This window comes from Gopherus evgoodei, chromosome 17 (assembly GCF_007399415.2).
Source record: "Gopherus evgoodei ecotype Sinaloan lineage chromosome 17, rGopEvg1_v1.p, whole genome shotgun sequence".
In the NCBI taxonomy this organism is placed as follows: domain Eukaryota; kingdom Metazoa; phylum Chordata; order Testudines; family Testudinidae; genus Gopherus; species Gopherus evgoodei.
This window is the reverse complement of record NC_044338.1, coordinates 7,902,742-7,930,730: the sequence shown is the minus strand read 5'-3', so window position 1 is coordinate 7,930,730 and position 27,989 is coordinate 7,902,742. Positions and strand designations below refer to the sequence as shown.

Below are 27,989 nucleotides of genomic sequence, written 5' to 3'. Positions count from 1 at the left end.
TGTGACTTGTATATTATGATCTAGGACTAGGGAGGTTGGCTTTCTCCGTCTTTTACTCTCCGCATGCCATTCCACTGAGGGGTTCTTCCCTAGGTACCGCATCACCATAGGTAACAAGACCTGCGTGTTTGAGAAGGAAAACGATCCGTCTCTCCTTCGCTCACCCTCGGCTGGGAAGCTCATCCAGTATGTGGTGGAGGACGGGGGACATGTGTTCTCAGGCCAGTGCTTTGCTGAAATTGAGGTAAAAGAGCTACATGGGACTGGGCTGGAAGCAGAGCTGAGCAGGAACATTTTGAAATGCTCAGAAACTTTGGTGAAAAATGGGGTGGTTGGGTGGTGGTGGTCGGAATGTTTTCTGATGGTTTTTTTCCCAGTTTTCCACCCCTGGTTTTTGTCTGTGTCCACTCGGAAGGCAGAAACAAGAGCTGCTGGGTGGAGAAGAGATGGCTTAGCAGCATAAATGTTGAAACCTGTGCTTTAATGACCGTACTGGTGGGAGGCAAAACCTCCCAGCAATATCCGGTGGTAAAGAAAGCGCATATAAACAGCGGTGGCCACCTTGCAGTGGGACTGGCAAAAGAGGAATGGACCACAGTGCTGTGAGAGATGGACAATCCGTGTCTCATAGCTGCTGTGAAAAAGGTTTGCTGTTCCTCTGGGCTAAGTGGTCACTGCAGCAGGGCTGGTCCAGGCCCGGTGACAGGACGAGGCAATGAATTATGTCTGCTCTTACTGACTGGTCATTTATCAGCTTGTTCAGATGAGTTAATGAGGAAGCTGAAACTGAGTGTGGCCCCTCCCTTCCCCCTTGGAGGTTACTTAACTCCCAACGAGAGGGAGGACAAGCAATTCCCAAGGCACAGTGGGCAAAGATGGGGGCTCTTTATGAGAGAGGGGAATCAAACCAGACTTGAGAGAGGAGGGTACGTAGTGGATTGTGGGGATTAAGGTGGTTATTAGGAACAGTGTGTAGGAGAAATGTATCAGACTCTAGTCCCATGTTATTTATGCAAGCTCTTTTATGTTGTAATGTATTCATGGCTAGGTGAGAACCTACCAGTCATTCATTGATTTGCTGTGCTGCTTTCCACAGCAACAGCACAGATAGACCCCAGATCTTTCTGCTCCAAGGACAAGGCTCTTGCACTTGAACTAAAGGGAAATCTTTGTCATAGGCTCTATAGAGGCAATAACTCTGATTCCCTACCCTGGAAGCCAGTAGTGCACAAACCCACCAGCCAGCATATTAAAATAGGTTCTGCCATCGATTTCAGACCTTTAGGATATCACCGTGGCAACAAGTTGCAGGCTGCCTCAAAGTCCAGTGCTCAGCGTAGAACCTTTACTTATTCTTGGAGGTGAAAGAATCCAGAAGAGCTGAGATTCCACTGGTTGAGTTTGGTTTCCTATTGCTCTAATTTGCATGCAAACCATTTGCTCTGCCCTTTACTTAGGGGTGCCTGGATTTCCTTCCCAGCATGCACCTGCACAACAAGCCTTTCAGGGTGACTGCTGAATGCGAAAGACCCTCGCTAGTCAGATTACCTGTGGTGTAGACAAGTGGCTGCTGAAGCATGAACCTTGAATGAACTGGGGAATATGAGCGTGTAACCTGTCTTCTTGCTGCAGGTAATGAAGATGGTGATGACGCTGACAGCAGCAGAATCAGGCTGCATCCACTATGTCAAACGCCCTGGGGCAGTGCTGGACCCTGGCTGTGTAATTGCTAAACTGCAGCTGGATGACCCCAGCAGGGTTCAGCAGGTAGGAAGCTCCTGAGATAGCCACTGGATCCTGCCTAGTTGGGGTTACCACTTTGTCTTGATTCTCTTGTAGTGGTGTTACAGTTGCAACAGGGGACAGGCCCATGTCATGCTGAGATTTTCACCGTGTGGCTTTTGTCTCAAAGGAAGTTGTTGAGGGAAGTGTAAACCCTGCAGAGCCTTTCTCTCAGATCTGATCTAGACATTTATATCAGACTCATTCCTTGTTATCTCAGCACCTGATCTCCAGGTGATATAGGTGGGTGGGAAAAGCCTCATCCTTTCCTCAAATACATTTATGCTCCCTGCACTCACCACTTTCTTTGGCCACTTGACTGTTCCAAACACTTACAGTACTGTGAGACAGAGAGAGTTCTTCCTGATTGCTAAATGAACCTCTTCTGTATACTCCAGTTTCAAGAGCATTGGGACTGGTACAAACAGTCTGTGCAAAGCTGGAAAAGTGGGGAGTGAGCCAGTGTGTGGATCATCTTTGGGGCAGAGGACAAATGCATGGGTCTTTAAGGGCAAGCAGGGTTTGATGGGGGTGGGTAGGCGCGGATGGTGAAAGAAAAAGGAACTATTCTAAAATGAACGCAAGTACCTCCTCATCTTATGGGAGATGGGGAGAGGTTATCAGCACCAGTGCAGTATCTACTGGCTTCAACTAAATCTTTCTCTGAGATCTTGTTATTTTGGTTCTGGACACTGAGATCAGCTGGAATTCATCAGAGAGAGTCTGGGAGCTTTATTTTGTGGGTTCAGGGGCATGCAGTCATTGAGATCAAGCAAAAAATCCCATGACTGTCCAAGAGGATTTTCCATCTTGAGATCTTCCCGTTTGAGTCTGATTTCCCCCCCATGCTGAAGGCTATTGGGTCCCCAGTTGGAAAGTGGGGGAGAGAGAAGCAAGTGTGATTCTGTTTGCTGATGCCATGTGGGAGGAGGCTTGGAGGCTCTTTATTTTCTGTTGCATGTGTCCACAGGCCGATCTGCACACAGGCACCTTACCACAGATCCACAGCACAGCTCTCCGAGGCGAGAAGCTCCATCGCGTCTTTCATTGTGTCCTTGATAACCTGGTCAATGTGATGAATGGTTACTGCCTGCCAGAGCCCTACTTCAGCAGCAAGGTCTGGTCGCTTGTCCCAGGTGGAGGGCAAACTCTTCCTTCCCTGGATATTAGGAGCCAATTTGCATACAAGCTCAATGAACTCTAATGCTTAGAGCAGGGGGCTGAGAGGCAGGACACTAGACTACACTGCCCTGCCTCATATACCTTCTCTCTGGTAGCCCTGATTCCTTTCCCCAGTGCACTGTTCCCAGAAAGCTGGGGACATGAGGGGGATGTGTCCATTGGTGCCACCCAAGTCAGAACTGAAGAGGAGACAAGATGGGCTACAGGACTGCTGCTTATGCCAGCAGCCTGCTGTGTGCGAGCTGCTTCCACAGCCAGCTATGTTAGGGGCCACACTGGGAACGGACAGAGAAGGTGCGTGCTTCTCAAGCAGCCCCCTGCAGCTCTACCTGCAATTGAGTTAGATTATGTGGTGGAGGAAGGGAGTAGTTCTGCACCTTTCCCCACCCAGGTTAATCCGCACCCCCTGAACTAATGTGGCTCCCAGGTGGGGTCATACTGTAATACTGGTTTGCCACACTGAATAAGCCTTGCTGAGACCAGCCCTTCCCTTAATTCCATATTGTATCTTGTTCTTGTCTTCTGCCTGGCTTGTCTCCAGGTGAAGGACTGGGTTGAACGGCTAATGAAGACTCTGAGAGACCCATCTTTGCCTCTCCTGGAGCTTCAGGACATCATGACCAGTGTCTCTGGGCGGATCCCACCCAATGTGGAGAAGTCCATCAAGAAGGAGATGGCTCAGTATGCTAGCAACATCACATCGGTCCTTTGCCAGTTTCCCAGCCAGCAGGTAAGAAACAGCCCTTTGGAAAGGGAAGGCAAAACACGTCACTTTGGGACGGAGGGAAAATACCTTTGAATTATTTGGAGATGAGCTTGCAAAGTGGGGATTTGGTAGAGAGGGCAGTTTGTGTAATAGCCCATGGAGAGCAATGGGAATTGGACCCTGGACCTTTTTTGTCAAAACCCCAAATCTCTGCTGCTAGAGTGAAAGTAGTAACTCCTTCATCTGTGAACAAGTAGCAGGTTGTTGCAGCAGAAGTGGTTGGCTGTTCGGAGGAGACATGACCATATGCTCAGAACTACTGTATCTTAAATATGCTGTCATTCAGCTACAATTTTTGCAGATCAATACAAGAATGACTGGATGAAATTGTATAGTCTGTGTTTTGGAGGAGGTGATGATCCCATTGCTTCCTCCTGACATTAAAGAAATCTCTGAACTGCTTCTGGCATTCAGAGTGTCAGCTGATAGCTGCAGAGTCTTGGAGGAATATCTCCCTCATATACAGTATTGCACAGTAGGTTGGCTCATTATGAGGGTACTTTGCCTTCCTCTGCAGCATCAGATGTTGGCCTCTGCTGGACTCTGGGTAAAGGGCTTGGTGGCCCAGTGCTCTCATCTGGTCTGGCAGAAATCCTTTGCTCCTGTGACAATGTTCTCCACCCATATCCCTCTCTCTAGCAATGAGGTTGTCATGTGACTTTTTTTTTTTTTCCCTCTCAGATCGCCAACATCTTGGATAGCCACGCAGCCACACTAAACCGCAAGTCTGAGCGTGAGGTCTTCTTCATGAACACCCAGAGCATCGTGCAGCTGGTGCAACGGTGAGCTTGTTCACCGGAGCCCATCCCTTCCTCCATTCCTTTTCCTTTTTTGCTGCCTTCAAGAGCTGAATCACAGCTGTGGGTCATTTATTTTTTCTTTGCCTTCAAGGAAGCAAGTGTAACTTTTGTCTCTTAATAGTGAGTCCGTGTTGGCCATTCTGTCAAGCAGCTGGTATCTTCCCCACCCTTTTCACAGCTCTAGAAGCTGAGGGTTTGGGAAGATTCTAGGGAGTGCTTTTAACATGCTGCGTGGCAGGCTGCTCATATGAAGAGTGTCAGAGGTTGTATGTTCATTCTCAATGCGCTGAGCCTCCAGGAATATCTGTGTGTGTATTTTCAGTTGTATTGGCTCTTGGAGCCTTTCACAAGCAGGACAAGGGCATTTTGGGCTTCCAGTGATAGACCTGACCTTCCCTCACTATTCCCGCAGATATCGTAGTGGTATTCGAGGCCACATGAAGGCTGTGGTGATGGATCTGCTCCGTCAGTATCTAAAGGTGGAGACTCAGTTCCAGCATGGTAAGTACTTTAACACATGAGGATTTGAATTCTGGAAGGAACACAGCGCCTCCTGTAGGCTTCAGTAAAAGCATCTGCTAAATGAGACCAGCTTGTCATGGCTCCTTGTGGCATGGCCTGACAGGTTTCCTTTTGGGTCACTGCTTAGGAGGGCCTTTTTTTTTAAGCGTTAAACTCCCAGTGTGGTGAGCCTCCATGGTAGGAACATGCAGGGAGGTGCACACAGCAACATGTCCAGCCACCGGATTCCCCTAGTAGCTTAAGCCTGTGCTAGTGCCTGTCCACCACTGGCAGACATGTCTTCCACATCCTCTCATCGCTCCTCCCCCTGCTTAGGTGCCTTAAAGTGACACTGATTCTTTTTTGGTCAGTGCTATGAACATCTTCACAACGGGCTGACAACTGACTTCATCACCCCTTCTCGGATCCTTTCATCTTGTTGAGCTATGTAAATGTGGTGCAGCTTCTCCATGCATGGCCCCCACCTTTGTTTTTTTTTTTTTAAATTATTCCAGAGCCTTGTAAGCTGAAGCTTTACATGATTCCGGGTTGAAGTAGCTCCAGAAAAGAGGCAGAATTCAAAACATGATTCATTAATTCACAGTATGTTTCTGAGCTCTTTAAGATTCAGTCAGGCAGAGTTCTGCACACTCTGTGCCTCATGTTTGGTTTATTTTGACCTTCTGTGCTTGCCTTTTGCTGGTTTTTGCTGTCTGCAAGGGCCTATGATTAAACAGAACATAAGAACAGCCATACTGGGTGAGTATCCTTTTCTCTGACAGTGGCCAATGGCAGGTGCCCCAAAGGGAATGAACAGACAGGTTATCATCAAGTGATCCATGCCCTGTCACCCAATCCCAGCTTCTGGCAAACAGAGGTTAGCGACACCATCCCTGCCCATCCTGGCTAAGAGGTCCATCAATGGATATCTTCCATGAATCTGTCTAGCTCCCTTTTGAACCCTGTGATAGTATTAAAGGCTTCCCCCTCCTAGATCACCTCTCTGAAGCTAGAACCTGAAATGTGGATTCTTGGCTCTTCAGATTGGTGAAGACAGCATGGCTTTGGGAAGTGTTTTATTTCCTGACTTCTGAGCACTTGGGCATGTGGAGAAGTGTACAGAAATTAGCTAAGATCAGATCCACCATTACATTTATTGTGGCAGCTGGTGAATAAGTGGGCAATGCAGTAGTAAATAATACTGTAAGAAAATGGAATGCAATAAGAAATTCATTGTTTCAGTTGAAACCACTGTAAGGTATCAGGAGACTTTTTTCAATGCTCTCTTCATATGAGGGGAGAGAGAGCTCAGTGGTTTAAGCATTGGCCTACTAAACCCAGGGTTGTGAATTCAATCCTTGAGGGGGCCATTTAGGGATCTGGGGAAAAGATCTGTCTGGGGATTGGCCCTGCTTTGAGCAGGGGGTTGGACTAGATGACCTCCTGAGGTCTCTCCAACCCTGATATTCTATAAAGAACAATTCTCCGATTTCTGTGCAGAATACTACAGCCAGGTATTTCAATGTGAACCTTGCAGTACTGTTACCAGTCACAGGATGGCAGTGAACCACTGCTATTGCAGATTACGTTCTTTCTGATTCAGTTCTATTCTTCCCTCCTGCCCCCTGTGCACTTCAAGCTTTTTAGTGTTAGAGAGTATGTCCTGCCAAGTGAGCCCAGGGCGAGTCGAATTCAAATTAGCAGACCCCGGCTTGGTTAATCCAGGGCTTGAGCTTCTCATTTGTAACTCCAAGTTACGAATTGTTGAATCCTAGATCCCAGCCTTGGGCTTTGGTGTCTGTACTTTATTGTGTGGGCTGGAGTCCAACTATCCATGTCCCAGACTTCCTAGCACCCTTTTTATTTCCAGTGTAGGGAAAACTTGACTGTCGACCAAGCTTGACTGTTCAGAGGACAAAGGAAGTTGGCCTGTGGGATTGGAAATACTTTTGGTGGACTCCCAAAGCACAAGTCCATTCGGGCTGGGTCTACACTGCAAATCAATAACGCTTGAATCCTGGGTCCCAGCTTTACTCAGGCTCAAACCATCCACCCCTGTGGGGTCCTAGGTCCAAGCCCTGGGTTAGTGTGATTTGTGTGTAGATGGACAGGGTGTTAGACTTGAACCTGAGCTCAAACCCTGGATTTACATTGCAGTGTAGACATACACAGTGATTCATTTCCACATCAACTCGCTATAGCAGGTGATCTAATATGCCACATGTTATTTTCTGATTCTTCTCTGAGTGAAAGATAACCCCTTCTTAACTAGCCCTCAGCACTCTCCCTGCGTAATTCACAAAGCATTGATTTGGCATTGGAGTTGATGAAAGCAAGTGACAGGATGGTACTTAAAACCATCTAGAATTTCTAAGTTTCCAGTAAAAATGTTTCTGTCCCTCAGATTCACAAAGTTCTGTTAAGAAAATAACCAAATGTGTCCAGCTAGATGCATCCAGCGCTGCCCCAGTGTGCAGGCTGTACAGAATGCTTTGGGTCCTCATGTTTTTGTTTCTGACTGCAGGTCACTATGACAAGTGTGTCTTTGCCCTTCGGGAAGAGAACAAAAGTGACATGAATGCTGTGTTGAATTACATCTTCTCTCATGCTCAAGTTACTAAGAAGAACCTCCTCGTAACGATGCTCATTGTAAGTTTGGCCCTCAGGACTTCTTTTTACCTTGAATGTGAACGTTTAGTGCTGGTAAAAGATGCTGAGTTGACAGCCCTTAGCCCGGAGACTGTGGTCCTTTAACCACAGACCTGGCAGTGACAGTGCAGGTCCCTACGCTGCCCTGTCAGTATACCTCAGCCCAGTGAAGTTAGCTCAGTTTCCATGGAGCATCCAATTTTTAGTTTTTTCTGCTCAGGCTGCCCATAAGGCTGCAAAAAGGGCCTGTTGTGCCAGTGATTTATTTTGTCTACTTGCAATGGAAAATAAAGTAATTATTTTCACGTAGATCATTGGAGAGCCACTAGGTGCTGCCTTTTAGTCGCTAGTGACTGCACTATGTATTTGTTCAGCTTTACTTTTCTTAGGTTTCCTGGAGCTGTCCAGGGTCCTAACTCTGTGCCAGCCTCCTAGTCTCAGACCCGAGCTGCACACTGCCATGTATCTAAAAAGCAGATCAGTTTTTAGGGTAAAAGGGCTCTGGGCATTCAAATATGGACTTTGCTATTATCCATCAGGGCTAATGAGGATATGGTCCGGCAGTGACCTGATATATTGGCCTGTCCAAGTGGATAACCCTTGGGATTTCATCTGCTCTTCAGTTATGAACCACTGTGTAGTCTCATGTCTCTGCTCCCATAGGCTCAGTAGCAGCTACTCTCTGTTAGTCTCTCTGTGGTTGTGAGATCAGAGAGCCCCCTGTTAGACTTCAGTGCTGCTTTCTGACAGGCTGCAGCCCTTGATGCTGAATTAGCCTCTTAGCAAAAAGGTGGCCCCTTCAAATAGGCCTCAGGCATCATAGCATGGTCATGCCGTATTTTATGCTTCAGTTCAACTTGTATGCAAATGTGTAAGGCGACTGTAGGACTTGGTTTCTTTGTAGACCATAAAGCCACCCCATCTTGGAACTCACCACCTCTGAGTTTTACACTATAGATGGCAACTTGGGAGATGCCTGAGATTGACCCTGTCTAGAGAACCGTCTGCTTGATGATAGCAAGGAGACCCTCCTTAGCTCCATGGTTGCCCGTCTAGCTTGTTAACTACTGGAAGAATTTCAGTTTTCAGGGATGCCAGTTCCTCCTCAGTATTCAGAAAGGCAAATCAGCCACCCCACTGAAAATGGGGGGAGGGTTTATAACTGTCTTAAGCCGATTTCTGAGCCCCCAGGAGTTCTAGGCTCCCAGGAATGGGAGAAACTCCACTGTGTTTATCCTGCCATCAAAAGGTGAAAACCCTCTGTGTGTCCCATTTTATTCTCTGATAGAAATAGAAAAAACAAACACAACCTGAAGAAAATTTCCAGTAATGAATAATGCTCTGCAAAGCGGAACTGTAAAGAGGGGGCATTAGAGACCTTTGTGATTTTAACCGTAAACCCGAGCTGAAGTCTTGCTTTCTAAGAAGCTAATTAAAGGTTGTCTTTTCTCTTTTGCTAAAGACGTCATGTTTTTCTGCCTCTGAAAATAGATCCAAAGCACCCAAATAAAAAACTCAAAACCCTCCAAAGAGGAGCAGAAGAATAATGATTACCCCAGACTGTGGCTGGGTTTCTTAAATTCTCATTTGTAAGATAAAAAGGCCCTGGCATTCCTTTATTTTATTTTTTTTTCCCGGTGTGATTGTAAGTAACGCTTGCCTTAAGAATCTCATTATTTGAACACAGAGCCATATTTCCTCTGAGAATTCTGGAGTAGCTTTGAGCTGGGGCTGTTCATTTCTCAAGTAATCATGCTGGTGTGATGGAGAGAGAAAATGGCAGCTGTTTGCAGCTCAGGCCTTCAATTTTCTTCAGAGTCCAGTCACTCAAGTGTGTAATTACACGGGGGTGCCGGGAAGGCGTTAGGCCTTGTCAGAGAACTGGTTTGAGCCTTTGCTCGCTGCCTTCACCAATCAGCAGAGGCAGATGCCAATGGGAACACCAGCTAGCTGCTTTATTTTTGTTGTTGTCACACTGATTGTTTCTTGCTAGGATGGGACTGAACTTTTTTTGTTTCGTATTTTTTCCCCTGTGCAAGCTGAGTCTTAACGGCCGAGAGTCCTGCTTGTGTCTTCACTTCGATGGAAATGTCTCTCTGAGAGGGTGGGGGAGGGCCTCACTGAGAGATGGGAAATCTCTCTCAAATAATCTGTTTTTCTCAACTTCTTCTATTCTTCTTTCTCTTTCTCCTTCCCCAACCCTCCTTTCTCTCCTCTTCCTATAGTCACCTTAAGGAGATGCTGGAAGCCTGGGTACTTGGAACTGTTAAAACACAGCCCTAGAAAATATATTTTAGGGAACAATCCTGTGCTTGGGAGAGACAGACCAGATGAGCTAGTAGGTCATATAAAATCTGTTTGCATAGCCACCATTACAATAGTATCCAAGTGCCTTGCTAGTGAATGTATCCTCACATGGATCATGGAGTATAGGGAAATATAATATAAAGTGGGGACTTCAGGCCTAGTGAGATTAAGTGACTTGCCAAAGATCACAGGAATGTCTGTGTCAGAGCTTGGAATTGAACTGTGATTTCCTGCAGCCCAGTCCCTTAACTACAAGATCATCCTTCCCTCTCGTCTGTAATTTATATTATTCTTACAGGTCATAGGGACCTCTTGGTACATGCGTTGGTGAAAGTAATGGCATTTTAAAGGTTGCCAAGCTCTTTATCTGCGGTGGTTAAGTTTCTCCTCCACAGGCAAACATCATGTCAGGACACACTGATGCTAATGTTGCTGTTCCTGATGTATCCTGGGAATCCGAGGATTATTTTAATAATTGTTTTGTGCAGCCATCATCTACTCTTTTAAGTGGTAGCTGTTCAGGGGCAGGACGGAAACTCCTGCATTCCTTGAAATGCAGTGTCAGTTGAAATTATGTAAATTGGCTCTTGCATCTGTATCATTGCTTTCTGCTGGATGGAATCAGAACATCTTATCTGCATGTCATATCCCCTGTTCTTCTAACAGAAATTTTCCTTTTATTCAAGTGGTAGAGGCCCAAGAAGGGTCCAAATATTAGCCCTACTGCTGCCACGAAGCTCCAGAAGCATAGCATATGACAACTCCTAAGTCTCGTCAGCAGCCAACTTTTGTAGGAGTAGATACGGCATAGTACTACAGAACCATATACTTTTTTAAACACCGTGTGACCAATTCTTAAAACATTCTCTGTCTGCAGATACAAATGTAATGTGAAGGTTACAATGGTGTTCATTGTTACTCTCTGTTAGTGGGAGACAGTAGTCTGCAAGCTGGTAGCCAAGCTAACTGAAAATGATTTGACTTTGAGCTGTTCCTAGAAATGGCATAAAGCTGCAGCAGGAGATGTAGAGTGTTAGAGAAGGGGATCAAGAACAATTTTAAAGCTCGCTAGGCTTGGAGATGGGAGTTGGTATAAACTATTATTAGCAAGTCTCTGAGGTTTATATTCCTGCCAGGCTTATCAAGTAATTTAACCCTCTATGTAGATATTTTGCCCCTTTCCCTTTGTATTTCTTGACTCTTTAAAAGGGCCCTCTGGTCTGCAAGTGCTTAAATTCTCTTAAAACTTTAAGGCACCATCTGCTGCTTTCTGTCCCAAAACATCTCTCATTTGCCTTCTATGATTCATTTTATATGTGAATAGTATGGGAGTGTTGTACAAAAGAAATGGAGGCGACCGCAGGTTACAAAGTTTGGGTCCTTGTCGTGCAAATCACTGTGAGTAGTTGAAAGCTGTGCGATTGCTCATGAGGCTAAGAACTACCTCTGGACGTGTTTACAGAATTGCACTGCTTATACATAGAGAGAAAACAAAACAAATTTCTGTACTTCTATGACCATTTTTTCCAATTATTTCAGAATTTTGTAACTGCAAAACACTTCACCACTGGTGCTGGTTAGTTTTTGTTGGGATTCACTCAGTTTAGACAGTGGAAATGAACTAGTCAATTTCACTTCTGCTTGTAATTAATTTTGCTTAGCATGATGTTGCAGCATTTGGGGAATGTTAAAACCAAACTCTTCTCACTGGACTTTTAAGTTATCATGGAATAATTTTTACTAGTCATGAATTCTGTGAAGACACTTCTATTTTTCTACCCTATATTTTGGGTTTAGAATTAGCCTAGCAGTTTCTTTTCAAGGATTCTGTTTGGAAAACATAGGCTTTTCTACATGGTTTTGCTCACACTCTCTAGTTGTTACGGCTGGTGGTCTGTTTTTTTGGTGTGTATGTGAACATGTGTAATGACACTAGTGTAACGTGGCCTTTATAGACAAGTAAAAGGGGAAAGTCTCTGTCTGAAGAGTTTACAATGTGTGGTCCCAATTCTTAAGAGGGGGTAGAGGTCCACAAAGAGCTCATTGCAAGATCAGGGCCTACATTAGACCTATGGAGGAAAAAAGAACAGAATGAAGGGGCCAGGAAAGAAGTGGAAAGAAACTTATTTCTGGGAAACCATCAGGTTATTCGTTTTGTTACAGTTTTGTGACTTTTTTTTCTTAATTGTTTTTGGTTTTAATATAATTAGCACTAGGGAAGAAGCAGCATATCGCTCGAGTGGTGATGAGTGCAGGAGAAGGGGATTGACAGAAATGAGCTTTGAGGAGAGGAAAGTCAGTTGTTGCGTAGGAAGAGAAGAAGTTGTTCTAGCCATAGAGGGCAGTGTGACCAAAGCAACGAGTGGTGCTGCAAGATATGTACAGAGAGTCCCCAGCTGCTAAACTCTTTCCTTCTGATCATCTTCCAGAGCTAAGTTTGTTAATCTTCATTGGGCATTGCAAGATGTTTCATTCTGGTCAAATGTTTCTTTAACTCTGGATTGTTGCTGGGGGAGACTTTTGATCCAGAGCTGAGGCTGGGTGTTGGGAGACGTTTTGTGCTGTATTTTGTTGGCAGTTTAATGCCCTACTTTGCCACGTGCTTGGCTGTCCCTACAAACGTTGCATACGGACAATCAAATGATCTGCCTACCTCCTCCTTCCCCTCTCCCATTTCCTCTCCAGCTTATGTACTTTCCTTCGGCGGGTAACATTATGAAAGCACTGGGGAATGTTCACAGCTTCAACAATGTATCTAAGGACGTTGCTTTATTTCTGAGTTACTTGTGGGAGGTCATCTTCATTTTCAACACTTCCAAGGTCTGTGTTTTGTTTTTTGTTGTTGTTGTTTTTTTAAGGATCAACTGTGTGGCCGAGACCCCACCTTGACAGATGAATTAATTAATATTCTAACTGAGCTGACCCAGCTCAGCAAGACTACCAATGCAAAAGTGGCCCTGCGAGCACGTCAGGTAAGTGCAGCCCCATCCGCATTCTGTGCTGATCATTGCTAAAAGGGGACCTTGTCAAGCTTGGCAGCATCAAAATTGGACTTGCTTTACATTTTAATCGTCTGTTTTGCAAAGTCAAGGAATTTTGATGGGTTAGTGGTTTGTTTGGTTTTTTTATTCCTAAAAAAATAAAAAAAACAAAACCCAGTACTCATGAGCAACCCTACAATAACAAGCCAGTGTATGCTGCTTAGGATGTATAACCAGGGTGTGCAGTCAGAGATTCCTCACTAACCCTACAATAGCAAACCAAAGGATATACCTAGAACGGAGATTGAAATGTGGATAGCTCTTTCCAGTTCTCAGAGGGTTCTTGAAAATAATGAAGAAAACCTTGATAGTGTCCTTTCCAAGATTCCAATGTAGATGATCCTTTGAATCTCATATGTACACCTGGATATTTGGCTGAGCTCCCTAGCTAGTGGTTAGTCTGTAGATATTAGGGAGTGGGAGTGTATAATTCTGACCCTGGAAGTCTGGTTAGTTTCTCTCACCCTGCAGTCCCTATTTCCATTCTAAAAGGGAAGCTCACAGTTTGGGGATTTCTCCTTTTATTTCAGTGCGTGAGTGTTGAAAATGAATGGGGGTGTTTGAAGCCGTTCAGTGACCTTATGTTTTCTCCTGATTTGTATCCTTCTCCTTGAACCATTCAGCGTTATTGATCCCCTCAGCAGCAAGCTGGGGGATGATACTGCAGTCCTTGGGTGTATCTTTATGCTGCTGTTGTGTTTTTGTTTTCCCATGTGAGTTGCTGCTCCTTCCTATCATCATCATCTCAGTGTTGGATATTTAGTACTTGGCACAGGTGCCTCGTGCTTGGTTTGCTCTGGAGCTGTGAAAGGCTGGCTCCATTGCAGGCCTCCCCATGGCTGCTACCTGCCAGCTCTGCTTTCCAATTAACAGCCAGTCGGGCAATCCCCAGGACTAGCTGCTTTGCAGTGCTAAATCACATGCACTGATGAAAGTTGATTGAAGCTGTTCCCTTTCTCTCTGGGGAACACCCAGTAATACAATTCACAGAGATACACAAATGAGACTAAATTTTGCAGCATCACTCTTGTGCTGCGGAGCCTAGAATTCATACATGTAGCTAACGTTCTCTTCCACTGGTGGCTACTGGTGGGATAGACATGCAGCTCTTGCAGTGCATCCTTCTAATAATGGACCAGCATAACAGTTCTCTCTGGCACTCACCCTTTGCATCCTTCTGTCCTTACCAGGTTCTCATTGCTTCCCATTTGCCGTCGTATGAGCTGCGTCACAACCAGGTGGAGTCCATCTTCCTGTCAGCCATTGATATGTACGGACACCAGTTCTGCATTGAGAACTTACAGGTATCCACAGGAATCTTTTTCCTGATTCCTCACTTTCCTCTCACTAAGCTCAGTGGTACCAGTTTTACACAAAGCCTTGCCTTACAAAAAATGCATGGCTCAAAGTCTGTATGGAAGATCTCATCCACAGGAGACCACTGCCAGGGTATGTCAGGTGTAGGCCTCGCACAATTTCTAGTTGTGACCCTGTTTGATGCTAAGTGCTGGAAAGAATGTGTTTTCCTAGTATTAGCTTGGTAATCTCTTCCGAAACACCTTTTCACTCCTTAATGTAATAACTCCCTAAACAATTGATTAATTTTCTGGAAAAATATCACCACGTACTTCTCTGCAGTCCACTGTGAAAGGGAATATATTGAGCTGTAGGCATCAAAGCAGTGCCCTGAATTGCCCTTGCTGCAGGGGCTGTGGGTGAATTATGAAAGCATGTATATGTTTGTAAATCCCCAAACCCATAGACTGAACATGAAAATGTCTCTGCCGATTTTGAAGTCATCCAGTAGCAGGGCTGGCCTCTAGTCGTAGTGCTGTTTTAGTTTTGCAGCCGAATACTCATCTGAGGTGTTGGCACAGCACCTGTCCTTTTTGTCTGGTAGCTGTGTGGTGTACAGACTGTGACTCAAGGCAGTTAGGGGGCTGCGAGGTGGCTTCTCCTGCAGCAGATCGGCTTAGAATTTAGACTGTAGACTCTTTAAGGCACAGGAATTGTGATTTTGTTATATGCCTGTAAAGTGCCTTGCACAACGGGGCCCTGATACCTGACTGAGACCTCTAAATGCTGCCACAGTTAAAATAATGAAAGAAAAGCTGTAGAAAGTAGCACTTGTCAGAAAACAGAAAAATATTTATGCAAAAAAAGTTTTCCATCAGTATTTTGTTTCAATGGAAACTTTTGACTCCACTCTAACAGCAAGACATTCTCTTGTAAAACCTTTTTGTACGCGATCTCTTTCAGAAACTCATTCTGTCCGAAACATCCATCTTTGATGTGCTCCCAAATTTTTTCTACCATAGTAACCAGGTGGTGCGAATGGCAGCTCTGGAGGTATGTTTCTGCCCACTTGAAAACAAACTTTCTCTTTTTCTTCCTTTGTTTTCCCCCAATCCGTCTGTCTGTCTGTCTTGAGGTCCCTCTGTGACTGTCTCTAGTATATGGTCAGTTGAGAGTGTAGGATCCCCCTGACACTCCGGAAATAGCAGGCACTGTGCTATAACCTTGATGCCCTGGCCATCATTTCCGTGCTCAGTAAAACTAACTGTTAGGTGAGCTTTGAGCTTAGCACTGAGAGAGACAAATATTTCAATGTTTAGAGGAAGTTTAGATCCAAACTTGGTGTCTGCCATTTAACCTTACAATGGGCTGGATCAAAATCTCAGATCCAACCTGTCTCCTTGCAGGGGCAGAGTGGGAAACTAGTGCCTTATAAAATGGTCTGCACTCTGAGTGATGTGTAGCTAGCACTCCAGAAAACACTATGTGGTGTTTGTATCACAGTGAGTTTTCTGAACTGCCGCTTTTTACCTAACTGTAGCCTCCTCTCCTGTGATTGAGGTAGCTTATTCTCTCTTTCATAACATATCGCTTATTTCAGTCCTCATGCTTCAGAGCAGAAACTAATCACCAGTTAAGGTCAGGAAGAAATCCCCACCCCCAGAATAATATTTCAAATGTATGTACATTGTTTGTGTTTTGGCCTTCCTCTGAAGGATATAGCTTATAGGCCACTGTCTGAGATGGGATCATTGTCTGTTCTAGCAGTTCCCAGGTAATAGTATTTTGATCTCTTGTTTTTTGAGTTGAAAAAAATTCCCAGAAGCTATTCATTTTGGAAGCATTTGTTTTTTTGTGGTTCCTCCATTGTATCACTTCTATCTCCCCAGCCCAGTTGAACTGACCAAGAATTTCTTTTTGACCAGGTGTACGTTCGAAGGGCATACATTGCCTATGAGTTGAACAGTGTCCAGCATCGCCAGCTAAAGGACAACACTTGTGTTGTGGAATTCCAGTTCATGCTACCCACCTCGCATCCAAACAGGTCAGGCCTGAATTCAGGTACCTTTGGAGTTAGGGGTTTATGAAGGGTTGTGTCACATGTCACCAAGGGAAAACCTGGAACAGAATTCACTGAGCAAGAGTGGAGAGAGAGAGATCAGTTAATCAAGATGAAACTCAATATTGCCCCATTTTCGAATGCCTCAGTTATCCACTACTCACTCCCGTCATCTAAAACAAGGGTCACATCTGCCAAAATCTACTCATTACATTGAAAAGTACCTCGATTATCTGAGGATTCTCAGATTATCAAGGTTGTTCTTTGCTTGCACTAGGGATCCCTAACTAGAGACCTGGGGAGAATGTTTTGAAACTGGTTTACATTGAATTATTTCACCCAAAGAAGTCGAGAGAGCACTAGAGCCAAAGGTTGTGATGAGTCTTTTTGGCCACTGGATGCCACTGTTGATCTGTACTAGGTTGACAGAATGGGACCAGCCCCCTCAGAAGAGTGCAGTTTTCCTTCTTTGTCTCCAAATGTCTTTTCCCTTATTTTTTTTTTTTTTCTTTTTGATGGGGTTGGACAGTGGGGACAGTCTCAATTCACTGAGAATCCATCGGTATGTTCTATGAAGTGATTTTCAGAATCTGGTTTGCTCTGAAATGAATGAGTGTCCTCAACAAGCAACGCAAAGCGCTCAGAATGCAAATGGGCCATGCATTTGGTCTCATCTGTTTCCTTCATCCCTGGAATATTTGTAAATAATTGCATGCTATTTTTGGTGCTGTTTTATAATACTCTGTCCCACTGTTCTGTCTCCATTTTCTTCCTGCTGTTTGCTAGTGCTCACAGTTACTTCTGTTTGTTGCTTGGGGGTTGTTTGCCCTGTCTGTTCTGACCCCTATCCTAGTACTGTGTGCCAACTCAATTAGACAAGGTCAGCTGGAGAATGAGAACTCTCACCTACCCAAAGGAGAACTGCTTTGTTCAGAAATCTCCTCTCTCTGTCACACTGAGTCCCAGGTAGCCACATCCAGAAGCTTAGTTCTGTTTCCTGTCCTTCAACATCTCCTCACTAGGGACTGGGTCAGAGCACCTTTCCATCCAAGCCCAGTCTACATGCTGATACGGGGCAAACTGACTGCTTGCATACGCGGTGCAATTCCGTTGACTCCAGCAATGAATTTGACCTTCAATGCTTAATGACACTATTTGCTGTGTATAGAGTTGTGCAATCATCAAAAGGCCAGGAGGACAAAGCATACCAGATAACAAGAAATCAGGAGGCTGAAAAGACACTAAATAAGTTGGTTTTAACTAACTGAAGAGGCACCTTTTAAGTGCTTTGAGCATCAGACTAGCAGACCTGGAGAACCCAAGTTCTAAACCTGTCTATGACAATGACTTTCTGAGACACTTTTAGGCGTGTCATTTATCCACCTCCATGTCCTGTATCTGTCGTATTTGTTTTTCATTTTGGAAGATGTGCCTATTGTCAATCCAAACCTTTATGCTGGAAAGGATAAACATGCAATATATCCGCTAATCTATGTTATCTTAATCCAACAAAACAATTCTCCTGCCAAACCAAGGGCACTCTTCAAAATCATCCCTGGTAATCGGGTGTTTTGAGGTGTGGCTTGAAGCTCTGCACATTTGGGTTCTGTCAAACCAAGGGGGGAAGCAAATTCAAAAGACAGGGTCCTCCACCAAGAGTTAGAACTGACTCAGTGCTGCAACAAACTTTCCATGAAGGCTTGATCAAATATTTACATGAATTTTCTCCAGCCCTGCTTGTGTCCCTTTTGTGTCTGCTTCCTATGAACTTCCAAGGGGTTGTATTTCACTGGGACAAATATTCATGCAAAGAACATTTCAAAGAATGTTGTGGGGTATTTGTAAAATAAATTTTAAATTCTCTCACGAGAGTATTCACCCCAGTAGTGCTTGTGCCCTCATCCCATCAGAAAAGAAACTATCCCATGTCACTTCCCTGTCTGACTAATAGCTAAGTAAGCCTTAGCTTACAGATTTTGTGTATTTGCTACGGAATGCTAACTGTGAACTGCTCACAACAACAACTTACATTTAAAAAAAAAAATAAAAAAATCTGATCTGCTCATACTTATCTCATGAGCAGAAGAGAATGCTGGTGATTTGGGAATTATTTGCTTCGATTTCCTGAGAACCCCCTGTACCCTGACCTACAGACCTGTCCTCTTAGAATCTCTGCTGATGTTCATTGCCAGGGTAAAGCACAGAGAGGGAAACTTTTTAATACCCAGACCCTAACAGGCTTTATAGATCAAGACCAACACCCTCTATGGAAGCCAGACAAGAAGGACGACATAGCCAGCCCATTGTATTCTGCACTAAATTAAGTCAGTGAAAGGTCTCCAAGTAGAGTGCATTGCAGTAATCTGACCTGGAAGAGGCTATATGGGGATAACTACCTTCCTCAGCAAGGTATTGCAAGCAAATGCTTACATGCAAAGCCCACTGGATTTGGATGATCTCTGCTTCTTTGTGCCACCTGGGGGAGAAGGAGAAGGGACTTAAGAAAGAAGTGAATCCAATTCTTAGATCCCTTCTTTGCCTAGATTTTATTTAGATCATCCTCCCCTAATGGAAATCTATTGGTCATTGATGAGGACTATACCTAGGACTTCAATTTCTTGTATATTGGCAAGTGAGCTGAAAGGCCCTTTCTTAGATGTTCTGTGGAGATGCACAGAACCATCACTTGTGTTTTTCAAACCTTAAGTCCCTCTAAGAACATAAGGGTGGCCATACTGGTCAGACCAAAGGCCCATCCAGCCCAGCATCCTGTTCTCCGACAGTGGCCAATGCCAGGTGCCCCAGAGGGAATGAACTGAAGAGTTAATAATCAAGCGATCCATCCCGTCTCCCATTCCCAGCCTGAACTTGTTTTCCTTCTCATCCTATTTTCAAGTTGCCCTGTGTGTCACCACTTCCACTTCTGTAGTCCTGATTCCTTTCTGGGATGACCAGCAGTAGCATTAGGTAGCACTTTGCTTGCTTGAGAAACGTGAAGTGAGTGAGTTCTGCAATTCCCATGTGTCTGTAGGCTGTCTTTCTTAGTTATGACTAGCTATCCTACTACTATTCCATTTGGCCATCAGCGCATCCAGGAGCACCGCGAGTTTTTTTGCCGTCCTAGGCAGCGGAAGGTCCTGAAATGGTGAGCTGACAGAGGCAGCAGACGGTCCCGCCCCCGAAATGTTAGTGCCTAGGGCGCCTAATGGGTTGCGCCGGCCCTGGGCCTATCTTTTTCAGTTGGCCCAGCAGTTCTCCTCCTGGAACTTTTTTCCTCTTGTAACCTTAACTTCATCATTTATCTCAGTTCACAATGGGGTGTTGTTTCTTGCATGAAAATAATTAAAACTTCTATGTTGATGGTAGAATTAATATTTCCAAATATTAGATATAAATAATGTGAAGTTTATTGTTTAACATTTATATTCTGGCAGGACCCAAAGAGGTGCTAGAGGATGCATAAGCATAAATTGAGACAGCCATTGCTCTAAGAAGCTTTACAAGCTACACACACAAGATGCACAACCTATAACGGACACATGACAAGTAAAATGTCAGAGTTGTTAGTTAATTTATATTTCCCCACATTATCTCATCCCCAGCCAATCTGTTCTTCCAGTACCGATCCAAATTGCCCTTCACCCAGCAACAACTCCCTTTTCACTGGAGGATAAGCAGGGAACTGCTGATGTCAGAGGAGGTGGTTCCCAAGATGTTCTCTTTCTCCAACTCAACCCCAACACCCCCCCCCCCCCCGCACCAGCCCTTCTTCATTTCAGCTGCTCTGGCAGTGGCTAAAGGCAATGTCTCACCTCTTTATTTTGGGGTGGAGCAGAAAACAAATTCTCTTCTATGTACAAGTATAAAGCCCTGCAAATCTATGGATATCCTCTTTATATTCCAGACCATGTTTGCGGAGCGCAGACGAATGTGGATCCAAATTTTATCTCTAGAGCCTTGCATATCTGCCGAGAGCCGCTTTATATCCACAGATGTAGATATCTGCAGACCATGTTTGTGGATCGGATGTGGATACACATTTTGTCATTTTTGCATAAATTTAGCCTTAGTCATTAGGCACCTGATATAAATCTCTCATGAACCTGCTTGTATCTATGTGTTTGTCACATTTCTCTCTCTTTCTGTGCCTAGAAGAGGCTGAGATTTCTAGCACTGCTAATTTCAAGACTTGGAATGGTGTGTGGTTTCTCCTTAGCTATGCTGCTGTCTTTTGGTGTGTCACCTGGCCATTTTTGCCTGTCTCCTTCTTAGCTATCTAGTGAACTAGGGGTCAAAACTATTGTGAACAGCTGAAGGCCAAAACATGTATTGCTGTGTTCAATAGGTCATTTTATGGAAGAATCAGACACCAATATCCGTGTTCTTTTAGAGCAGTAGATTGCTTACTGTTTTGCGCAAAAAAACCCCAACACTCCCTACTGCTAGTGCTTCATCATTTTATGGTGGCCTGCTCGTAAGATCTGAATGTCTGGCAAAATGGAAGCTTTTCTGCAGGCTTCAGTTGTTATTGAAACAAACTCTTGCATCAATCGCTTGACTCCTGGTATAAAATCAACTGTGTTCTTTTTGAACCTGAGCGGTGTAAGCCTGGAGAGTTGAGTATAGAGCTCTTAGTGTATCATTAGGTAGCCTGAGGTCCCCTCCTTGTAGCAGGAGATGAGCCGATATCAGGAGGGAGAAGGGGGAAATGATTCCAGGACACCTGTAAATCCCTGTAGTTTCATGCTGTGGGTTTGATGTTAATTAGACAGCAGGCAGCGGTAATGTGCTGCAGCTCCCTTGGCTTGTCTGTTTCTGAAAGGACAGAATCTTCCAGCAGAGCAAAAAAGGGGCTGTTGAAGGGGCAGCAAACTGTATGGAATAATAGTTTTGTGCAAATTGGGCGTCAGTAACAGATTCAGCGTAGCTGAAATGCTGGTGGATGGCAGGGGGAAGGGGAAAGAAAGGGGAGGAGAGGAAAAACGCAGGCAAAACAAATGGTTCAAGGCATGTTCTTCAGCCTTCAGTTTGGATTCTTCTGCAGAAAAGAAGGAAGGTAGGAGGAATGCCACTGGTCACAGCCACTTGAATTGCTCTTTCGCTTGTGGTACTGCTGTTAGTAACTTCAAGTGGGTTATTCAGCTAACCCCTGATTCTGCTTTGCTGCCTGATTTCAAAAGCGTTGCCCTGCCGGCACTCAGTCACAGCTTGAGACAGCCGATGGCTTTTTGCATGCGTTACTATCAATTTCAGAGGGGAACTCTTGGGTAAAAAGAGAGGAGGGAAAAAGCAAATTCAGATTCAGCTGGAAGGCATAGGGAAGGGCTACTATGGGCCTGTGTTGGCTTGAGGAGCGGCAGCAAGCTAACAGTAAAGCATGCAGTGAACTGCTGCCTGCTGAAGTGTTTGAATTCACACTGAAGGCTTGGCTACACTCCAAACTCCAAAGCGCTGCCGCGGGAGTGCTTTGGAGTAAGTGCAAGTGTGATTGCAATGCCAGCGCTGGGAGAGAGCTCTCCCAGCGCTGCAGGTACTCCACCTCCCCGTGGGGATTAGCTTGCAGCGCTGGAGATTAGCTTGGGGCACTGTTTACACTGGCGCTTTGCAGCGCTGTAACTTGCTGCGCTCGGGTGTGTTTTTTCACACCCCTGAGTGAGAAGGTTGCAGTGCTGTAAAGCACCAGTGTAGCCAAGACCTAAGACAGATACTCTCCCCAGGCTAGAAGAGGTTTGGTTTTGTTTAAGTACAAGAGGATGGCACTTTTTGTTACAAGAGCAAAGCATCGGGGGATTAATCCTCAGCCTATAGCACGTTGCATTGCAGGTGCTGTTTTCAGAGGCTATAGTTAAACCTACTGTACTATCTAAAAACCCAAGAGCACAGTAAGTGGATTACTTACTGCCATAACACTTTTTACACTGCCGATTTATTCTGAAAAGGCCAAAACTTGACCTCTTGATGTGTGTTAAATAATGCACAATTCAGTTTCTGATAAGGAAAAGTCCTTTATGGTATTAAATTATGTATACACTTAAAAAAAAAATCCACCCCAAAAATCTCAGGATAGCTACAGACAGCATAGTCTAGATTACAATGTATTCAGTTTCACTTGGTTTTGACCACGTGGTTATAACTTCCCACTAGGCAGCCACGTCTTGCTCTAACTGTGAATAATGTATAACTTGAAAACCAATCATTTTTGGCTCTAAGATCTCTTGTTACTGGTCTTATGGTTTTTTTCATTGAGATTCTAGCTGTAATCTCCTCTTCAGCCGCATACTGGGAGGACTGACGACAATCCTAGAGCCGGACAGGAAGGAGCTCCCTATGAGAGAGAGAGAGAGAGAGAGAGAGGGGCACACAATTTGCTGTCATTTCAAACCTAGTTGTTTCTCTGTCCGTTTCCTGTAGGTATATGGGGACTTCCAGGGAGCGTTCGGGAACATGTGCATGCACTAGGTGTGGGGACAGCCAGTTCCCTTTAGAATTTTTTTCAATTAAACAGACACTGTGCAGCTGATCTAGACAAAATGTACGCTACTCTGTGCCCCGATGCTCCTTTGCCCGTCCTAATGACTTCTTCTACAGCACAGCTTTCTTCTGCACTGTCTGCTCTAGAGGAAAATGAATAGTGCACCTCTGAGTACCATTAACAGTAGGGCTGGGGTCTGACTTGTGCCGGTCCCCTCCATTGTTCAGACATCAGTCCAGGGAATCCCCAGGCCCAAACCTCGGTCAGATACTGATTTGTAGTCCCATTCAGTGGATGATGCAATGGCCAGATACCACATAGTGAGTGCTGTGCTCCTGTGACCAAACGGATTCATGAGGAGACCCAGATTTAGGGATTGTATCTGGTACTGTGGCCATAGAAAAATGTACAGGCCCCTAAACATCTCAACATAATGTCCGATAGGGCCTTACTATAGCAAGTAACATTAGTGAACATTGAGGCTGGGTTTCCTAGAGCTTGAAGAGTCCTGTTACATGGTCCCCTAAGCTTTGGTATTAGTCGGTTCTCATTCATTAATCTGCTATTGTAAGGGCAGGAGATATCCCTTTCTGTGAATGTGCTTTTGTAAATTGCATCTTCTCTAGTATTTGAATGCCAGATCATAGATATGCATGCAGCCACATGCTTTCATGTGTATATTTTGCACACCCCATGACACTCCATTCACTGCAAAGAAATACATGTCCCTTATTACTTCTCTGCCCTGCACATCATTGAGCCCTGTTCTGCGTGGAAAACCCCAATATTCCGTTTGGCATGATACAATAGGAATCTTCAGGCTTTTCAAAATTCCATTCTTAAGATGTGCTTGTTCATTTCAGTGTCCAGCTTAAAATTAAAAGTTTGCTATTGTGTGTATATATTTATTTCAGTTCCCTTCTCTCCTATGTTCACTTTATTTCTTTTGCACTTTTGGGGAGCCAGCTTGTGGGCTGCTGGTTAGAAGTAAAGGTTTGGCTATCAGGACTTGGGTTACTTTTCTGGACTTCTTGTAGACTTGCTGTGTGGCCTGGTCACTTGTCTCTGTGTTTCAGTTTACTCATCTGTCAAATGGGGGTGCTTGCATTGTGGCTTGTGAGGCTTGCTTTATGTTTGCAATGTGCCGTGAGACGATCTGATGAACAGTGCTGTAGAAAAGCAAGGTACCTTGCAAATAGACTGTGTTTCTCTCTGATATGTTGCTGTTTGCTTCTTGAAGTGGATAACTACCTTCTGGCGCACTCATCCCAACAGCAGCCACTGCAAACTAGGTCAGGTAGTGAGTCCCTTCTTTCTGAGACAGAATCCTATTGGCTCTTTCTTGATTGTGCAACGAATTTCGGTTCAGTGAATATAAATGTGTGGTTGCTGGTCTTAGGTACTGGCTCGAATGACAGTTCTTTTTATTAGTGCTTTCACTAACCAATCTGTAACTAACTGTGGTTGTTTGATTACAGAGGGAACATCCCCACGCTAAACAGGTATGATACTTGTCCTCTTTTAAGGTTTGAAAAGAAAGGTAGACTAGAAAAGTAGCAGCCTAATATTTAACATTTTAGTATGTTTTGTTTGAAATCCCTACCCTTACTTGGGACCCTCCTGAATCATAACTATATTCCCTATCCGTGTTCTCCCTTTTTTGTTGTTTTAAACATGTTTTCAGCTTTTTAAAAAACTTTTCAAAGATAGCTTTGCATGTGGCAAGCTAGAAAACTAAGTTTGCTAATGGGCTCAGCTTACCGGCTGCAACATATAAAGCAAGTATCCCAGCAGAAAACTTCCCCTCCAATCTCCTCCTCCTTGGAACATGGCCACTGACTCTCTCTGATAGGGTATCACAGTGAAATAGACATCTAATTCTAGGAGAGCCAAGGCCTGATGTGTAAGATGAAGCGTATTCAGTGCTGCTCTGGTCTCTGGCTTAGAATTTGCTGATGCACTCTTGCACATCCATCACCTCTCACCCAGTTGATGAAAGTACACCTTAATCAGCTGACAGCATGTTTTTGTTTTATTTTGGATACTTAATTTCTCCCCCACCCCCTATTTCTCAATCCAAAAATGTTTGTGGTTTAAATAATATTCAAAAATATTCATAATGCTTTTTTAACCTTCTCATGTTAGTGGTAAGAAATGTATGTGAAGACAGGTCGTCTGAAAAACGTTACTATTTCAAAGCTCAAATGTCTACAGTTTATTACAGCTTACAAACGTGTCTAGGAAAAAATAGTATACAGGTTTGAAAGCTTTCTGATTCCTTTTTTGATCTGAGATTAGTTGCAAAATCCTAGAGTTGTTTCAAAGGTAGAACAAGCTGTTAAGATTTTTGGAACTTTAAACTTTTTATCATTGCACTTTAGAACATTTTCTTCCAGGGTGTGTGTTTTAAATTTGGTGCATTTTGAAAAAAAGGAAAACTCCTAAAAATGTGTATTAAGCAGCACTGGGAATCTATCATTTGGTATTTTGGTCCTGCTCCTGTGTGGCCAACAGGAATTCTGCACGTTGCTCTCCTGGACCCTTTATTTTTTCATGATCCAGCAAAGCAATTAAGCATGCACTTAACTTCAGTGGGACTATTCACATGCTTATTTTAAACACGTGCTTAAGGGATTTGCTGATTTAGGGCCCTGCTGTGGCACAGACATAAAAGCAGAGATTTAATTTAGCAAATTCCTTCCTGAACATCTGAGTGAATGAAAGAGAGCGATATTAAACACTTGCCTTGTCATGAATGTGACCAGTTGATACCCAGCAGTAAGGTATCTCTCTAGAGCCAATGTACAATCCATACCATATAAGGTAGTGGGGCAAAAGACAGAGTGGCTTTGGAAACTTGATCCCTCAATGAATTCTGATTGTTCTGCAGCAGATCATCCCAAATAAGCAAAAGGTTTATGTAAAAAGATTTACCGGGAATTCATTACAGAACAGGGAAAACAGATCCCAGTTGATAGCGGGAGGCTGCACAGCTAGTTTTCATAGGACTCACTTCATTCATAGCATGAGTGGCTGCTTCTACCGATCCTCGCTTTGAAGTCACAAGTCAAAAGATTAAATACCTTTTCATAGCTATATTTACTACCATGGGGATAGGCTTCCAGGGCCCGATTTGTTCCCACTGAGTTCTATGGGAAATGTGACCCTGACTTTGTGGGTTGGTTTACCAGTGGTGGGCAACCTGTGGCCCATCAGAGTAATCTGATTGCGGGCTGCAAGACATTTTGCTGACGTTGACCATCCGCAGGCATGGCCCCTCACAGCTCTCAGTGGCCGCAGTTCGCCATTCCCGGCCTATGGGAGCTGCGGGAAGCGGCAGCTAGGACATCCCTGCAGCCCTCCACTTCCTGCATTGGTTGGGAATGACGAACTGTGGCCACCGGGAGATGTTACCCACCACTGGTCTGCACTGTGCTTTAGCAGACACCAATGGAGTGTAAATTTTCACGTGCACTAGCATGTTATACACTAACTGGCCCGTGTGGATCCTCCTGGTACACTCTGAAAGCTTTGTAGTACTGTTTAAAACAGGGTTATGTTAATGCACATTAGGAAAGTTCTTGTGCATGCCAGCTGGGTCCACGCAGACCAGTTAGTGCATGACATGCTAGTGTGAACTAAAATTTACACCCCTCTAGTTTGGACTAATGCAGTAGATAGACACATCCTTATATGTACAGGATCCAGACCCTTGGCGGATGATAATGTTGATAGAGTTAAGATTAACAGCTCTTTTGCTATATGGAAGTCCATTATGTAGTGTCTTCCTCCTATTTCATTCAACTCTGTTCTTATTTCCCTTATTAAAATAAGAAATTGGCTCCTCTTTATGAGCAATATCATCACCAGGGTGCATTTCATCCCTTGCGGAGCACAGAGCGGTGGTTATTCTATCAATCACAGTGTCTGGCCAACACAGCTTCTGTTTATCTTGACTCTTCCTGCCCTTTCATTGTCCCCTTGCCTTAGAATGGGTGCATTCTGTAGCCAGCTATTTGAATTATTCAGCTGTTCCTGCTTTCAGGCAGTCAAAACCAATCAAAGCGACAGGGTGGAAGTTGTGTTCAACTTAATGCAAAGAGGTTTTGTTCCGGAGGAATTGGTCAAATTAGAAAGAGGACCAAATTAATCATTGATTGAATTAAGTGGAAGGCACTGTAATAAGACTGTGTTTAGCATATAAAAGCAAGTGTGAGCATGTGTGAGACCTGGGTCCCAATATACCATTCTAGAGAAGTCACTATACCACCATACCTTCTGTGGGAGCTTGAGACAGCATAAGGTGGAATGGAAGTGCTTGTAAGCTTACTGAAAAGATTTGGAAAAGGGGATGGGGTTGGGAGTCTGATAACTGAAACCAAGAGTGTAGCAAGTGTCTAATTTAAAGTTTTGTTGTTGTTGTTTTTTGAAGATAGAATAACTATATTTTAAGACATGTTTTTGATGTTGTTTGTAAAGATTTACTAAACCTTTCAAATGCCATAACCTAGAATTATTCTTGTGTTTATCTGTGAATGCTTCATCTGTAACGCATAGTATAGGTACAGGAGAAAAATGCTTTTGGCATTGCATAGTCATAATTCACTTGTAAGCTCAATTCTTTTTCTCTTAAGAAATATTTTTTTAAAGGGGAATAGTGGTATTTCTTAACCCTTGACTGTTGCTTTGTTCCAAGTATGTCCAGGTAAAACACAATTGTGTTACCAGGGGGTACCAGCTGTATGTCTTTGTTCCAGTGATTTTGGTGAACTCATGACTGGGTAAAAGTAGCAGAAAAGGTTTACCACCCCAGTAGTGAAAAGATTAATTTGACCACTGTCTAGTTATACTGTATAAATTTCAGCATTTCAAACAGTTACAAAACGAATAAAAAACTGTAGCTTGTTCCCCCCCCCCCCCATCCAATCCACTACTAACGCTCTGCTTGAATTGCTATTTAGAATGTCCTTTTCCTCCAACCTCAATCATTACGGGATGGTCCATGTAGCAAGTGTGAGTGATGTGCTACTGGACAGCTCGTTCACTCCACCATGCCAACGGATGGGTGGAATGGTTTCCTTCCGGACTTTTGAAGAGTTCGTCAGGTAAGGATATGGATACTGTTCGCTCTGCG

The 27,989-nt window shown here is 44.2% G+C and overlaps 1 protein-coding gene across 6 annotated transcripts in view; it reads left to right on the top strand.

The window, feature by feature from the left end:
- ACACA (acetyl-CoA carboxylase alpha) overlaps window positions 1–27,989 on the top strand; it is a 217,350-nt gene that overhangs the window by 77,433 nt on the left and 111,928 nt on the right. For all 6 annotated transcript variants that reach the window (XM_030536766.1, XM_030536765.1, XM_030536763.1 and 3 more), the window contains 13 exons: window positions 94–244; window positions 1,633–1,767; window positions 2,753–2,899; window positions 3,506–3,694; window positions 4,412–4,512; window positions 4,943–5,031; window positions 7,556–7,680; window positions 12,846–12,959; window positions 14,219–14,332; window positions 15,288–15,377; window positions 16,250–16,368; window positions 24,334–24,357; window positions 27,817–27,960. In XM_030536766.1, the coding sequence (XP_030392626.1) occupies window positions 94–244; window positions 1,633–1,767; window positions 2,753–2,899; window positions 3,506–3,694; window positions 4,412–4,512; window positions 4,943–5,031; window positions 7,556–7,680; window positions 12,846–12,959; window positions 14,219–14,332; window positions 15,288–15,377; window positions 16,250–16,368; window positions 24,334–24,357; window positions 27,817–27,960 (1,542 nt within the window). The remainder of the gene's footprint in view (window positions 1–93; window positions 245–1,632; window positions 1,768–2,752; window positions 2,900–3,505; window positions 3,695–4,411; window positions 4,513–4,942; window positions 5,032–7,555; window positions 7,681–12,845; window positions 12,960–14,218; window positions 14,333–15,287; window positions 15,378–16,249; window positions 16,369–24,333; window positions 24,358–27,816; window positions 27,961–27,989) is intronic.